The following is a 17,000-nucleotide window of genomic DNA, read 5'->3' as shown; positions in this document are numbered from 1 at the left end:
TTAATAATTTTGTCTGAAACTCACGCTGGTGTCTAGAAAGAATCCTCTGCCTTACTCATTATCAAACTGTGTTTATAAGAACTGTGGGTACTTTGTAACATCATATGGAGAGACAAAACCACTTCTCTGTTCCCTCTTGATTTATGATTTTTTTTTAATAGTTGCATTTGTGTTGCACCTCTGTGAGCTTTCTTGACTGTCAATGGCAAATACATTACTTTGCCCTAAAGTCCTTGAACATACTTCTGTCTGTGTAGAATTACAAACTTAGTGTCGTTTCTGTTAGGAACAATTTATCTGAGTAGAAACATACATTTTTTTGTTTTATGCTGGAACTTCAACTGTGGTAAAAAAATACATATACAGCAGATAAATCTCCAGAAGTCTGAAGCTCATGTTCACTTTTAACATTCATGTGTCATGACAAAAATGCTTTTTCTACTTCTGGAAAAGTGGCAAGACATTAAAGGTAGTACGTGGATTGTATGTACTAACTCAATTCCCTGTGAGTAGTTTTAAATCTGAAGAACACACAGAATCAACATATTTCAAGCTCCTGAAATAATCTCCACTATTGTTTAATTATGGCAGCAGCTTTTAACAGTATCAGAAAGACTGTTCATATTATGAAATAAATACTATTACTTGTTCCTTGCATGATAATTTGCAAGAAAATACTGCTTATCAGACAAGCACACTATGCTAAGAACAAAGTTTACAATAGTCATTTACTGAAAACAAGCTTCTGTACAGGTATGCACCACCTTTGCACTTCTGTATTTCAGCCATCTTGCATCTTTCACAACTGCAAGGAAAAATATTTTTTGGCTGAATATTTCCATGGAAAAGACATGAAAAGCCTACAGAAACAAGGTCAAGGCATTTAATGCAGGTCTGCAATAAGCGTTCCCTCCTTTCCAGCCACGTAAAGATACATAGCATAATCAGTTAGCTACAACCACTTCTGATGCATGACTTTAGACTTCTCTGATTACAAAGGATGAAGACAAAAACTACCCACCATGAACACACACACACAAAAAAAAAACAGAAAGACAAAAAAAAAAACAAAGCACCCACCCACAAACAACCAAAAAAAACCAACAAAACCAACAACAAAATTTCAGATTTTCACTTGTCCGAACAGAATTTAAAGAAAAAAAATAAGCAAATCTTTGGGTCCCCAAACCATTCTTTGTGACTGTGCAGACAAGAATTCAAGGATATTTAGAAGTACTGTGATACGAATACACCAGTGCAAAAGACACATCGACACAATAGAGTCCAGTGCACCTAAAGGGGATATTTTGCTTTTATCTCTGCTAGCACCTGAGAAGAACAATGCACATCCAAATATGAAAAAAAAAAAATCACAAAAAATTTCAGACGAACACTTTAAGTTATCTGTTTTTATTCAAAATGACAGTTGGTGTTAGTTGCGTGCAATAGCACATGCTGCTAATGCTGCACAGCTGCGCCCACGACAGGCAACTAGAGCACCTACTTGCACTAATCTGAAGCAGGTTACTTTATACCATCCATGCCTAGTGTTACTTGCAGTCATTACTGCAGCACCTGATATGGCTGTTAGGAACAGCAAGTGGATAAGCCTACATGTAAGAAACTGGTTTAGTGCTTTATAAATAGCACATACAGCTTTATATATTTCCTATGATGAAGCACCACATACAGCTTTATGTATTTCCTATGATGAAATAGCACATACAGCTTTATATATGTCCTATGATGAAATAAATCCTGTATTTGGTACATTTAAATAATTAAGCCTTAATTATATTTCTCTGCAGCACCAGAGCTATCTATCACCAGTAGCAGCGGTGACCCAAGAGCCTGTACTGCACTCTGCACTTCTTCTTTGCAGCAAAACCTCTTTGGCCAGGGGAATACTACACTGGCTTTTACACTAGTTGATGTCCTCTACTTAGTACTCTTTTACAACAGGTCGAGAGCTTAACACAGCTTCTTCCACGTTCAGTTACTGCTGCTTGTCTGTCAGTGTGCTCTATTCAGCGTCGGCGCTGTGCTTGTTCTTAAGGGATCTTCCAATGTATCTCCAGTACTCCTTTCGGATGGTGTCTTTTTCTTTAGCCAGAATTTCACAGAGCTAAGAAAGAAAATTGAGAGATTGCAGTGTTATACCAGAAGTTTAATTATCTTTACAAAATACAGTCAAAGGATGGGTCAGCTAGTTTTATAGATACTTTTTAGCAATACAGTTTTATTCATAAGTGTTGTTTTTTTTTCCAGATGTACAAGGACTTCAAATTGATGCCAGCTCCAAATAGCAGTTAATCAGCCTGACAGTGCACAAAAATCTCCAGTCCTACTTCAGTTACTGCTGCTTCCTCTGCCTATGGTTTGCATCTACCCCAGACTGTTCAGCCTATAGTATAATACGGCGTCCCTTGACAAAACAATAGGTTATAAACCACTCGGTTTAAAAAAGTGGAGGAACAAAAGTGAATCCACTTTTGATTCTCCAGTACTCTAGATGAACGGACAGGTGATATTTTGTTGTTTTTGCTCTCAGCAGACTGTCCTGAAAGGGTTCTCAATGCAAGGCAGTGATCCCCTCCCACAACTTAGAGCTGGTGCTCAATACAGGTACATGTCCTGACTTTTGTTTTATTCTCAACTGGGTGAACAGCTGGGTGTAATTCAACCCTACTCACAGGACATGATGTATAAAACATATATGGTATGCACACTACCCACAAACATTCTGGTCAATTCCCTTACTGTGCAGATGACATTGCCTTTCTTAGTGAACCAAAGTGCAGAAATAGCAGCTTCAATGCCTGAATATATGAAGAAACCAAACTCAGTGAAATAGTATTAAGGGACGGAGATACAGCTATGTATATTTAGACTCTGGTCTTGGAATACAACAATGGAAAATTGTTAAGAGAGAACGATGTCGGAACACAGAGACTCCAGGCAAGAACTGCAGCTCTAATCACACTGAGTTCCAATCTGTCCCAAAGAAAGTGAAAAAAGTATTCTTATAAAACTACACTGCAGGACACTGGATTTCCCAAATATGAAGCAAGGGAGATAAACAACGCTGCTAGTAGTCATTTATTCTCTGTGAGGAATGGTGCCCAACACTCCTTACTGACATTCCTAGCATCTGCTGTTTTAAGCTAATTCCATCATTTGTCTTAGAAATAACTAAGAAGTGCAAAGGGAGCTTGAGCATCCAGTCAAATACAGACAGGATGAAAACAAAACTCCCTAACCTACAGACTAAAAAGAAAGAGTTTATGCTACAAAACTACCGCTGGAAACTTCTCTTATTCAAACATTTATCTTCTTCAGCAAGTGGTATTAGAAACCTTCCTTTACTACCTGGTGAAGAAAAATTACAGTGGCTTAGTAACTGGTGAGTTACTGTTTATGGATAAATAAACAAGACTCTTGTGTCCAACTCTTCATAGTGCTGCTGTGATTAACAAGTGACCTGTTCCATTTACAAAAACTAATCCATTTTGACTGAATATAAAATGAGAGCAATAGACAGCATCCCTGAAAGCAAACCCAAGCTCTCCAAATGTACCTCTAATGCCTTGTTTAGTGTTTCTTCCTTGTTATCACACTGGTTTTCAAGCATATCTTCATAGATGTCCACAAGAAAGGCAATCAGATAGGGCGAACTGTGGCTGGGCTGTAAACTCAACAGTTGATCGAGCAGATATGGATATTTAGAAAGACCATGATCCTGTAGAATCCTGGAACAGAGGCCAAAAGACTTCAAACATAATGCTAGGATATCTGCTGTGAAGAATTACAGTTTAGTTATAACTCCTTTATTTGGAGATCAATTTTGAAATAAAGGAACAAATACGAGCAAGGCAGTAAGTATGCAGTGTAATTATAATGCAGCAATAATATAGCTTAATGCTGTAGTAAGCTAGCAGAGTTAGGCCCAACTCAACAGAAAGTATACTGAAAGCATGCTTGTTACTTTCTACTCTATGCTCTGGAGCCAATAAAATTACAGGTCTACTGTCCAGAAGTCCTTGCAGTCCTCCTACATGAACTAGAGGGCCAGAAACTTAGCAGAAAGTTACGGAGAAATTACGTATCATACCATTGTGAAGGTTTTGCCTGTCAGTTTAAGCACACAACCCTGGAATGCATAGCAACAAGCTTTTTCCAGTGAAAAGCTAGGCACAAGGCATGAGGAGTCATAGTTTAAGGCACCTTCCTTTCATAGAAACTCTCTTTCCACTACAAAGGATGCTCACCCTTTTAAATAGTTCCAAGCACTCTCATTATGTGGCACTGCTGTGATCATCTCAAGAGTGTATCTGTGAGAAAAAGAAAACAGTTCATGAATGCAGACACTAACAATTCTGTTAGAAATTGCCTGAATGTGCTCAGATACTCCCAGGCATATCCCTCCAGTCTGTATTTCGGAATCTTTTCACAGATCACCTCAGCTAGTTTACAGATCAAAAATGTCTTGCAATATCATTACAGAATCACAGAATTTCTAGGTTGGAAGAGACCTAAAGATCATCGAGTCCAAACTCTAATCTAACACTAACAGTCCCCACTAAACCATATCCCTAAGCTCTACATCTAAACGTCTTTTAAAGACTTCCAGGGATGGTGACTCCACCACCTCCCTGGGCAGCCCGTTCCAATGTCTAACAATCCTTTCGGTAAAGAAGTTCTTCCTAACATCTAACCTAAAACTCCCCTGGCGCAACTTAAGCCCATTCCCCCTCGTCCTGTCACCAGGCACGTGGGAGAACAGGCCAACCCCCACCTCACTACAGCCTCCTTTAAGGTATCTGTAGAGAGCGGTAAGGTCGCCCCTGAGCCTCCTTTTCTCCAGGCTGAACAAGCCCAGCTCCCTCAGCCGCTCCTCATAGGACTTGTTCTCCAGAGGCCTCAAAGAGGCAGATATTACTGTAATTGTTTTAAATTCTTAAGCGTTTCCGTTTGTTGTAGTTTATACATTAACAAAATATGAGTGTTAACAAAATGATGAGTGTTAATGCTAAGAAACAACATCATATACTCCCCTGGTATGCTAAATGACTAACGTGTGTCTCTATGTTCATCAAGTCTGAATTCAAATGACAAGGGTCAGAAAAGAGCTAGGGTCACAGAAGCCCACTGTGAACTATTTTGATATCATTAGATATAGTATGGTTCTGTACCTATTTGCACAACTTCCTTTAAGAGGCTACCTCTGAGCAAGCCCCATAGAAAGGGGCAGCCTGAGCACTCAGATCAGAGCCTTCTGGTGCAGGTTCTGTTAGAACAGCAGTTAGATAACTCCATTAAGAACAAAGCAAGAATAGGCACTGGCCATACAGGTGCAAAGCCACGTTTCGTCTTCACAAAACAGCCTCTACCTACTGCCTCTTCCACAGTACTGCCAGGTGTTCTGCACCCCTCTGGGTGCAGAACCTCTTTCTGATGTCCAGCCTAAACTTCTCCTGTCTCATCTTAACACCATTCCTGTGGGTCCCATCACTGGTGTTTACAGAGAATAGGTCACCTGCCTCTCCACTCCCCCTCGTGAGGAAGTTGTAGACAGCGATGAGGTCCCCCCTCAGCCTCCTCTTCTCCAGGCTGAACAGGCCCAGTGCCCTCAGCCGCTCCTCATACGTCTTACCCTCTAGGCCCTTCACCATCTTCATTGCCCTCCTTTGGACACTCTCTAATAGTTTCACATCCTTTTTGTTCGGCGGTGCCCAGAACTGCACACAGTACTTGAGGTGAGGCCACACCAGCACAGAGCAGAGCGGGACAATCCCTTCCCTTGACTGACTAGCAGTGCTGTGCTTGATGCACCCCAGGACATGGTTGGCCCTCCTGGCTGCCAGGGCACACTGCTGGCTCATATTCAGCCTGCTGTCAGTCACAACCCCCAGACCCTCTCTGCAGGGCTGCTCTCCAGCCTCTTGTCGCCCAGTTTGTACCTAAAGCCAGGGTAGCTTGTCAAGGTTAAGGACAGCCAGCCAGCTGGTAAGTCAGTGGCACTGAACACGTCTATATGTGCACTAACACTTGATCTACCATCTATGAGGGAGCCCAAATACTACTTTGAAACCAAAAAAAAAAAAACAAAACAAGCCCACAACTGTCAAGGCCTGTAGAGGTGTTCATTTGCTTGCATATAATAGAGAATGCTTAATGTGGGAATGAACAGTATTACTAACTGGACTTCTCTGTCTAGGATTGGTGGATCATCATAGCCAGTGGTGTTGAAAATTACAAAGTATCTTTGGTTCCAAACAGAGTTGTTTCTGACATCCTCCCTCAGAAGCTGGTCTACATATTCCAGTTCATTTTCCCATAACTTGAACTCCTACAAAAAGGGAAGGAAGAGAGAAAACCACAATGAAAAGGTTTTATTTTAAAAAACACATTCTACTTCACACTAAGCTCTCTGAATGTTAGATACAAGGACTTTTCAAAAGAAATCAACACAAAATTCAAAGAAAAGTAAGGAAGGGTGTACAAAGAACTTGCTATGTTATTCAGTTACACACAATGGTATTAGCTCATCATTGAATTCACACAAGTAAAAGGAAGCAGCTGGTAGCAGATATTTTTGAGCTTGCTTGCTAAAAGGTGGTTGATATCTGAACTCTGCCACCCACTAAAATGCAATTGTTTTTTCCTTCAGCTTTAAGGAACAAAGTGCGGAATGCAATTCAGGGTGCATTTAAGATGTGAAACTGCACAAGGTGAGCAGGTTATTCAGAGAATAAGCAGTTCAATGCATACAATACCTGAATAACCCATTGTCTGTGTTGCCAAGCATGGTAATTTTTGGCATCCTGGTTAAGAATGTCAGCTATGAACTCAAGCTCTTGGGATGGATCCTGCAGCCACTCTACCAGCACTCGTCTGTGATGCCTGATGATAAGAATAGGAAACTATTTTTAGGATAGTCAAGAATTTGTGTGAATGTGTGGTCTACATTAAAGCAGCATTTAACACCTGTACTAAATACATCAAGAAGGGCTAGGTAAAAGAAATACACCAAAACATTCCACTTGTCCCTGAGAAATATACAATGCAAACTTATGCTGTCACAAAGTCTAAACAATTAATACTATAGCTACACAAACACATTGGCCAATTACCTCCTTTTAGATAAGTTGTGATTACCTGAAGTAGCACGTTCACACTTTAACATTCATGGCCAGTATCTTCAATAAAATTAATTTTTCTCATACTACTTATTTTTTCTAGTGATAGCAACATGATGAGATGGCTCCCACAATTAAGTGTTGAAATGGAAGGAGACTAGGAGGGGATGTCACTCTCTATGTCAGCAACCAGCGGGAGTGCATGGAGCTCTTTTTGGGGACAGAAGAGGAACCAACAGAGTATATGGGTTAGGATTAAAGGGAGGACACGGCTAGGTGATGTTGAGGTCTGCTACAACCCACCTGGCCAGAAAGAGCAAGAGGATGAGGCCCTCTACAGAGGGATAGGTGCAGCCTTATGTTCACAAGCCCTGGTTCTCACTGGGGCACTTTGACCAACCCAGTAGCTGTCAGAAGGAAACCACAGCAGGACATAAACAGTTGAGGAGGTTCCTGGAATGCTTTGATGATAATTTCCACCTCTAAGTGGTAGAGGAGCCTATGAGACAAGGTGCTGCGATGGACTTCTTTCTCATCAACAAGGAAGGGCTTGTTTGGAATGCAAAGGTCGAATGCAGCCTTGGCTGCAGTGAGCAGGAAAGGGTGGAATTCAAGATCCCGAGAGCAGCAAGGAGAATGGGCAGCAAGATTGCGAACATGGACTTCAGGAGAGCAGACTTTGGCCTTTTCACAAATCTACTTAGCAGAGTGCCAAGGGACAAGGCCCTGGAGGGAAGAGGGGCACAAGAAACCTGGTGAGTATTGAAGCATTACCTCCTCCAACCTCAGGAATGATGCATCCCAACAAAGGAGAAGTAGGGCAAAAACGCCAGGAGGCCTGCATGGACAAATAAGCAAGGAACTCCTGACCAACCTCAAACACACAAACAAAACCTACAGAGGACAGAGGTACCATCCTGCTCGTAAGATTGTCAAAGACAAGCAGCTGAAGTATGGACTGGATGAGCAAACAGTGGGGTGGACTGAAAACTGCCTGAATGACTGGAGCCAGAAGGTGGTGAGCAGTGGTACAAGGTTGAAGGCCAGTGATGAGCGGAGAACCTCAGGGGGTCACTGCTGGGTCCAGCCCTGTTTAACATCTCCAGGAATGATTTGGATGATGGAAGTGTACCCACAGCAAGGCTGCAGATGACGCAGAACAAGGGCAGTGGCTGACTCACCAGAGGGCTTTGCAGCCCTCCAGACCTTGACGGGCTGGAGAGGTGGAATGCCAGGAAACCCATGAAATTCAGCAAGGGCAAGTGAAAAGTCCTGTACTTGGGGGGAACACCCCCAGGCTCCAGGACAAACTGGGGCTGCACAGCTGGGAAGCAGCTCTGCGGAAAGGCCCTGGGGGTCCCAGTGGAAATCGAGTTGAAGAGGAGCCAGCAATGTGTCCTAGCTGCAGAGATTGCTAATGGTGTCTTGGGATGCATTAGGCAAAGTATTGCCTGCAGGTGGTGGGAGGTGATCCTGCCTTCCTCCTCAGCACTGGTGAGGCCACACCTGGAGTGTGGTGTCCAGCTGAGGGCTCCCCCGTACAAGAGGGACATGGACTTAACAGAGAGAGGCCGGTGGAGGGCCACCAGGATGATCAAGGCACTGTAGCACCTCTCCTCTCCTATGAGGAAAGACTGAGAGAGATGGGGCTCTTCAGTCTAGAGAAGGGGAAGCTCAGGGGGGTCTTGGCAATACCTGAAGGGAGGGCAGAAAGAGGACGGAGCCAGTCTGCTTTCAGTGGTACCCAGCACCAGAACAAGGCAATGGGCACAAACTGGAGCACAAGAGGTTCCATCCGAAAATCAGGAAGCACTGTGCGGGTGACTGACGCAGGCTGCCCAGGGAGGTTGTGAAGTCTCCCTCTTTGGACGTGGCCCTGTGCAATGTGCTGTAGGTTTGGACCAGATGACCCCCAGAGGACCCTTCCAACCTTAACCATTCTGTGCTCCTGTAACACTGCTGTTTTCTTTATTTCCCCTCACTTGAAAAAACCCTATGATAGCTAAGTGAACTCTAGGAGCCACTAAAAGAAAAAAAAAACTCAGTTGTATTTCTCATGTGTTTCTTTTTTTCCTTTTCACCAGTCATTATTTTTCTGTCACTTATTTTGTCAGCTTAAAATTTTAAGTTAAAAGAAAACAAGACATTTTTATCATATCACAACTGAGTTCAGAATAAAGTGTTAAAGAGGACTTTGACTGTGACAGTGTTGCAATTCCATCTTACTCCTCTGCTACTGGCACTGTATTACACACAGGAAACAACTTACAAACCTTTAGTATCAATTAGTACAACTTATTCTAGAGAATTAAAACAACAACAACAACAAAAGATCTGTAGAAACTTTAAGAACTGAAAAGAAAATGTGGTTTACCAGACTTGATAGTTCTTTGGTTGGTCTTCAATAATAGCTGTAATGTACTTAAGTTCCTCATAAAGATCCTTTCCTAAGGACTGCAAGAGGACCCTCCGGAAGTGCCTGTACAAAAATCAAGCATTCAGACACTTCAGCAGACTTTCCCAGAATTCCTAGAATTTCCTAGAATTCATAAAAGAGCCTTTTTTTGCAGTTCTTCAGATAGATACTGAGTCTAAAAGAAGTGCAAAGAGCTAAGTCACATATCCAGTCCTATTAAAAGTCATTCAATTACTGAAAAGCTGGACAGCTTGATTATGACTGGTTATAACAATGTTATCTAAAATCACAGAAATCCTAGGTTTCACGTCAACCTCTGTCTACCCACACTAATTTCATCATCACAGAATCCATGCCTTTGTGCTTGAAATAATGTAGGCTTTCTGATTCTATGCAAGATAGTGGGCGTAACAGGGGTATTTGCTGGCATTTGTGAGTTAAAGAGCCCTGCTCTGAGTATTAGAAATTCACTGCTTATTTATCATATAGGTATTAACCAGAGAGATTTTTTAAAATGCACTATTTAGTATTATACAGCTATCTAGGACTGAAGCAGTAACTACCATACTTTTATGCTTCTTCTTGAAGTTACCTGAAGGAATATGCACCCTTTTGCCAAGGTTACATTGTTGTTTAAAATTAAATCATTTACCTGCTGAAATTCTTGTTACAGCTAATCCTGACTTTGCTTGATAACATCCTCAAAACACAATGAATGAAAAGCAGTGAATCAATACTAGACATGGAAAATAGTGAACATGGGCTCTCTTTAGAAGCTCAATGGGAGTCTACAGTATTCCCCCGCATAAACTCAGCTAGCTGTGCCCCAATTATACCAATGAAATTGTCAGAGATGTAAGAGGTTGGCAATCAACTGACAACAGAAATAATTCTGGGTAATAATCTTAGCGATCACTTACCACACTGTGTAGTTTGCAGCATTTAACTCAATGGCATCTGCTGTTAGCTTGAAAGCTCTTTCACTTCTCTCATCCCGCTGCAGAACGGCCCGGAAGTAATCATAGACATCTCGAACTAGACAGAGAACAGCATCTTACCCAGCGCTGTGAGAAAACGGCCTGACTAAGGGGTAACGTTAATGACCCCCATGAAGTATGTGAAGTAGGAAGTAACTTTAAGTACAACTCCTTAAAATGATAGCTACATACTGATACAATATGCCTGTTCATTGAAGCCTTTAACGACACTGGTGTACTCAAAACACGCTATCTGAAACATATCCCAAACAATCTGCTTTATGCTGCTTAATCACACTATCCCCCCAGATGCAGTAATTTCATACATGTCTCTTCAACACGTGGGCTAGCAATGCCTTACCGGGTGAACTATACTGTCTGCTACAGTCCTCGGGCTGCACGATTTTAAGGTACAACCTTGCCTATCAACACTTGACGTAAATACTCAGCTTCAGAGATGCCCGGTGCAAAGACCACGTGCAGCTGCCGTAAGACACGAGATACAAATCACTTTCTTTTTACCGGGACAGGCGCTCTGGCAAATATATCACCCAAAACACGGAAATGTGATGTGTTATCCGGCGCTAGCGTTGCTTTAGCAGTGGTTAAGGACAGCCAAAAACTGAATCGCGTTGTATTTCGCCCGGATATACGTGTATAGATTCACAACTCACACTTCTCGCTGTAGATGATCTGGACCACGGGGTTCGGCCCGTCGTCCTGCGGGACCGGCTCGATGTCTGCCCACTCCTTCCTGTCCCTGCAAACGCATTTCGAGGAGGAGCTCGGCTTAGTGCAGGGCTCTCAGCGTCACCTCAGGGGCTGGGCTGGGCGCTCCTGGGGGTCTGCGCTTAATTCACTTACCTGGGGGTCAGTGATAATTGCACCCACCTCCCCCCGGGCCTCGCCTTCCTCCCCCCTCCCCCCTCTCCTCCTCATCCTCCTCATCCTCCTCAGCCCCCCACAGGTGAGGCGCCCGTCACGGGGCGGACAGGGGGCACCTCACCCCGTCCTATCCCACCCCACCTCATCCCGTCCCTACAGCACCTATAGAGCACGTAGCCGCTGTCCTCGCCCTCCTCGTCCTCCAGCAGCTGCCCGAAGCCGCCGAAGCCCTCAGCGCCGGGCTCCCCCTCGGCCTGCAGCGCGGCCGCCGCCGTCCCCTCGGCCGCCATGGCGCCGCCGACGGCACAGCGCCTCCTGGCGCCGCGGGGGGAGGGCGCGCATGCGCCGTGTGGCTGTGGTGGGGAAGGGGGGGGGCATGGCGCCGTGCCGCCCCGCGCATCGCCTCAGGGGCATGGCGGGGGGTGGGCGTCAGGGAGCGGCTGTCCTGTTAGCTGCTGTGCTGCTCGGCGTGCGGTGTTGTGGCTGGTATAAATAAAAATGTGAAAAAACGAGTGAAGGAAAAGGAGGCACTTCGCACGTCAGTAGTGGTTCTTGTTCTTATGGCGTCCTGCCCTCACACATAACCAGTGATAGGACCAGAGGGAATGGCCCCAAGTTGTGCCAGGGGAGGCTCAGGTTGGCAGTGAGGAGACATTTCTGCTCAGCAAGAGCAGTCAGGCACTGGGACGGGTTGCACAGGGAGGTGGTGGAGTCACCATCCCTGGGGGTGTGCAAGGACAGGCTGGACGTGGTGCTTAGGGACAGGGTTCAGTGGGTGACATGGGTGGCAGGGGGGTGGTTGGACCAGGTGATCTTGGAGGTCTCTTCCAACCCTAACAATTCCGTGATTCTGCGATTTAATGATTGTGGTTTGCAGGTGCAAGGCGTGAGACCAACTTGTCCAGAATAACCCCGCAGGAGCACACGGGAAAACTGCCACAGGGGCTCTGGAAAACACAGCTACAGCAGCTGGTGTGAAAAGTTACAGAGCTGCAGGTAGCAGGGCCCTAGCTGACTTGCAGAAAACAGACTCCACAATCAGTAAGATTGTACAGTAGGTGTGTTTATTCAGTGCTTGGCGGCACAGGGGGGTAATCCCACCAAAGCTGTGCACACCTGACGTGTCAACTTGCCTTTGTTATATGCAGTAAAGAGTTACATATGCATGAAGTTTCACAATATGCCTATACATGTTCATAACCTGTCCCTGCTTCGTATTAAAATTAGTTCCAAGGACTCATCTCCATAAACTCCTCCCATCTGCGCTTGCGCAGTGTATTCTGGTGGTGGTCGTCAGGGGTCATGGGGATGAAGATTGATGACTCCTCGTTGTCACCGCTAGTTGACATCTTGTCTTTGTGCAGACTCAGTTGCTCCTTGGCTCTTGTCCATCCGCAGGACCAGTTTCTACCAGTTTCATAAGACAGACTCACACTCTTATTAGGAGACTGACCTTGGTAAGGGGCCCAAGGCTTTTTGCTTTAGTTACTTTGCATAATGCACCGTAGTTAGCAAAGACACCAAGTAGGATCCTAGTTTAATGCTGTCAGCACTCTATCTCTACTTGATAAGATTCTCCTAACACCCTCTCTCATAGCATCACTGATGCTAAGGCATTTAGATGCACCTCTAGCAGCAATGCTCCCCCCACCATGGAAACTCACAAAAGGGAATCATTTTTGAGGTGGCCTTGTGACAGTTCAAGGTTGAGAAATCTGGTCTGTGTAAAAGGTGGTGTTGGAAGGAGGCCTTGAAACAGCCAGTTATAACCAGTGAATGAAACTGCGGAAGTCAGGAGATCCTCTGAAGTGAAGCTGGTCAGTGGGACAAAGCAGCTGGGGGGAGATAGTCCTTAGGAAAAGCAGCAGACCTGGTGTTACAGGTTTACAATCCATGCCATGCTCAGATACTTCAAAGAGGGGAGGGTTAAAAACCAGCTGAGCACAAGTGTAGCAAGGGCTGTGCATATCTGCACCTCAGCAGTGCTAACAGGATGGTAGGAAATGATTCAACTTGTGGCAAAAAGGGTTATAGTCTCCAAGTCTGAGGTGCCCAAGTTAAAAAGAGCTGTAGGTGTGTCCCTTCTTTTACAAAAATTTTACAGAAAGAATAATGGTGTCAGAGCAACAGGAAAGGAATATAAAGACAGAGCTGGAAATCAAAACACAAGATCCAGGACAATGAAGGATTGGGCCCTCAGGTTCTTTTTGTGGCGCTGAGCAGCTTTGTCTCCTTTAGGAAGTTGCTTGACCTCTTTGCTTTGCTTTCCTTTCCTCTCTGCCTTTTTCCTGCCTTATCTATTTTAATGATACATGAAGGGGGACATGATCTGTTTCTGCCGGTCTGTTAATTCAGTGACTGATGTGCAGATTTTGTTTGGTGCATCTGAGTACTACAGTAACGTAGAATGCAATAATAACACAGTGGAGGGAAAAAATAAAAACAAAACAAAACAAAACACAGCAATCTATTGAAAGGTTGCTTCATATTACAGAGATATGAATCAAACAGAACAGGAATGGAGAAAGACATACACAGAAACAGAGAAGATATCCAGCAGTACCTGGGTGAAAGAAAAGAAGCTATACAATGCAGAACATTATTATTAAAAAAAAAAAAAAAAAAAAAAAAAAAAAGAGCCAAGACTACTTTTTCTAAAAATAAATAAGGAATATTGAAAATATAAACAAATCGGAGAAAATGTTACAAAGAGTGACCACACTGCAGCAAAGTTGCTGGGTGACCTATTTCATGGTGGAAGATCACAAGATGATAAAAATGGTTGAAATGAAGAAAATCCCAGATTGCCAGTGTAAACAAAGGGCAGAAAAACTACAAAGTAGTATGCCTGTTATGTAATCAGACTAATTAAAGAGTTATGAGACTTACAGGATAACCAGGCTCTATCATTGCTAGTCCTTTTTAAAAGACAGCCTTAGGCACAAAGGTTTTATTTGCTTACTGAGGAGAGCAGGAACTCATTCATCATATTACTGTTTTTTTACACGGTACTGTAAGTAAGTTGCCCTTTTCCCACGTTTGCTAAAGTTTAAAACTTGAAGTGCAGCGTTCAGCCTAAATGTGCCATTGAAAACTGCTGCTATGAATGAGAATTGGAGATTTATTAGTCTTTGTGGTCTAATAAGACCATTCAGCTTGACCTATGTTTCTCCTCTAAAAACTTGCGAATATATGTCTGAATGAAAGAGAGAAACATCAAAGGCAACAGATTTCCTTGTTAGTGTGCAGAAGGGAAAGACATGCTGACCTGTGGAGGGACAGGCTGCCTGGTGATTTCATCAGATAGCAGTGACTCTCCATGGGCAGAAAACACTGAAGATACAGATCTTTAGGAAGTCTGGTTTATTAGCTCTGCTTGTTGGAGCAACATTTTGTTTTTTTTGTCGTGCTTCCTCCATGATGACCTGCCCCAACACCCATGCCTTCGCTTGTGCTGGCCCAGCTCGTTAATGTTGGTAACAGGCCAGATCCTGCAATAGGCGCTTCTTTCCTCAGAGTGGCATATCAGGACAAGAAACGAAATTGGATTTTTCTGATACCAGCCGCTGGATGGAGCTGGTCCAAGAATATCTTGCTGATAGCATGGGGTCGACAGCGTCTGACAGCCATCCCACCGCCCTCAGGACTAGCTTCTCTATTTTCAGTTTGAATCTGTGAATTGTTGGGGTCTATGGACAGTGTCTGAGGACTGGATGGGTGGTAACTGGGAAAAGCAAGCCTGTTGCCAGGAGGCTAAAATGCATTACAAAGAAATTCTGCCCTCGTGAGAGCAATTTAGGAGTCTGCAGACTGGGGGAGCTTGAAAGCCTTGAGTATAACTAAATTTTAAAACGAGGGACAAAACCAAAACCTAATGGGATCAAAGCAAATCCTTCCATTAAGTGTACCAGGCTTCTGATCTATCTCCGTCTGCTCAGTTTGATTTATGGGCTGCTTGTGGCATGCTAGCTTCAGTCCTGTCCGCCTCATGGCACCCTGCAACCATTAGTCAGGCCTCCAAAAGCAAGAGTCTGCCTTAGCGTGGATCCGCTTTACAAAATAATAGTTGGAGTTTCTTGCTGCATGCCTCCCGGCCCAGGGTCAGTGGAGCAGATCTGTGCTGCAGTTCTAATATCTGTAGCCATGCTTGGCAAAGCCTACTTAAGCCCCACCTGAAGCTTCTACTTACAAATGTTACCCCAGCAGCTAGGATTTTGGGGCAGAAACAAAAGAGGTGTGACGAAACTCTGAATGAGGAGCGAGGGATAAATGAATCTGTCATGTCCTAGCACCACAGTATACTTTTTTTTTTTCCTTAAGAGGAGCCTAGTAGCTCAGGGGGATCAGAGCTCTGTGGAGCAGTGAGAGCAGCAGGAGGTGGGCCCTGCTGCAGCAGGCTGCAGTCAGCCACAGCTATAGGGAAAGGGTGGGAGAGGAAAGGGGGCAAAGACAGCATGGCAAAGATCACTTGCACTGTTGTTTGGGTTGCGGGTTTTCTGCTGGGTGCTCTGTGAGCCTTTCAGGAAGTCTACAGGCCTGACCCACAGTGGAATAAGGAGATGAGTTGTGTGTTTAACATTTGGATAACCTATGTCACTCAGACATGTCAGCAGAGGTACATCAGGCTTTCCCTCTGCCACCTCTGGGATGCTTCCACCCTCTGCTCCCCTGGTGCTCCTCCTGCACCTCTGCTGCCCTTCATACCCAGTCTGTGCCCCCTCCTCAGCCCCTGTTCCTGGGCTGGGCACTTTTGCTCTTGTGGGAGAGGAGATGGAGGAAGAGTTGTTTTGCATTTGTTTTCCCTTAATGTTTGAAGCATCAAATAATGGTGTTTTGGCCTGTTTGTGTATGAGTAGTGTGTAAGTAGAATGGTTTGGGTTGGAAGTGTCCTTAAAGACCCATCTTGTTCACAAATACTTATGGACAAATACGTGCAGGTATCAGACACCTTGGTATTAAAACAAATGTGTTACTGTGTAGATCCATGTTATAAATATGGACACGTATGGTTATGTGTACATATCAAACGGATAAACGTAATCTCTGCCCTGAGCCAGCACAACCAACATTTTAAGGGAAATATCTTTCCCTACAAACAGCAAATGCCAGAAACTGCACAAAGAAGGTCTCAACTTCTGGAAACCCCGAGCTGATCTGGATCACTACTCGCAGCCTGGCAGGGATGCCCTGCAAGGCTGGCAGCACGTCGCAGCCGTAGCCCTTCTTGTGCTCGGGGTGCCTGCCTCAGCTCTGAGCCTGAGGGACGAGGGATATGTTCCCTCTCTGTGAGACGGGGCCGGCCAGCAGGCACTTGAGTGCTTCCCAACTTCCATGACGCATTTTTTTTTTTTTTTTTTTTCCTGACAACCCTCTGGCTTGGCGCAGTGGAGCTAAGCCCTCTCGAAGGGAGCACCGGATAAAATAATGGCACTGTTGTAACGATGAAACAAAACAAAACAAGCAAAAAAAAAAAAAAAAAAAAAGCAAGAAGTAAAGCTAGGCTAACAGTTAGAGAAATCAGTGTCGGGAACACACTTTTTAATTATTTTTATCATTTTATTTTATTTTTATTTCGGCGGGAGG

General features: G+C 44.2%; 1 protein-coding gene across 1 annotated transcript; it reads right to left on the bottom strand.

Annotated features, from left to right (window-relative positions):
- Positions 1 to 1,394: 1,394 nt before the first annotated feature.
- FNTA (farnesyltransferase, CAAX box, subunit alpha) lies at positions 1,395 to 11,744 on the bottom strand. Its single transcript, XM_068666866.1, has 9 exons — positions 11,580 to 11,744; positions 11,207 to 11,292; positions 10,476 to 10,590; positions 9,514 to 9,618; positions 6,777 to 6,903; positions 6,201 to 6,349; positions 4,269 to 4,331; positions 3,578 to 3,749; positions 1,395 to 2,125 (listed from the first exon to the last, which is right to left on the bottom strand). The coding sequence occupies exons 1-9, from the start codon at positions 11,705 to 11,707 to the stop codon at positions 2,024 to 2,026; spliced, it is 1,047 nt and encodes a 348-aa protein (XP_068522967.1). The 5' UTR covers positions 11,708 to 11,744; the 3' UTR covers positions 1,395 to 2,023.
- Between the last annotated feature and the right edge of the window lie 5,256 nt (positions 11,745 to 17,000).

Source organism: Anas acuta, chromosome Z, assembly GCF_963932015.1.
Source record: "Anas acuta chromosome Z, bAnaAcu1.1, whole genome shotgun sequence".
Classification (NCBI taxonomy): Eukaryota; Metazoa; Chordata; class Aves; order Anseriformes; family Anatidae; genus Anas; species Anas acuta.
The sequence above is the reverse complement of the archived record's forward strand: the minus strand, read 5'-3'. Positions and strand labels throughout refer to the sequence as shown.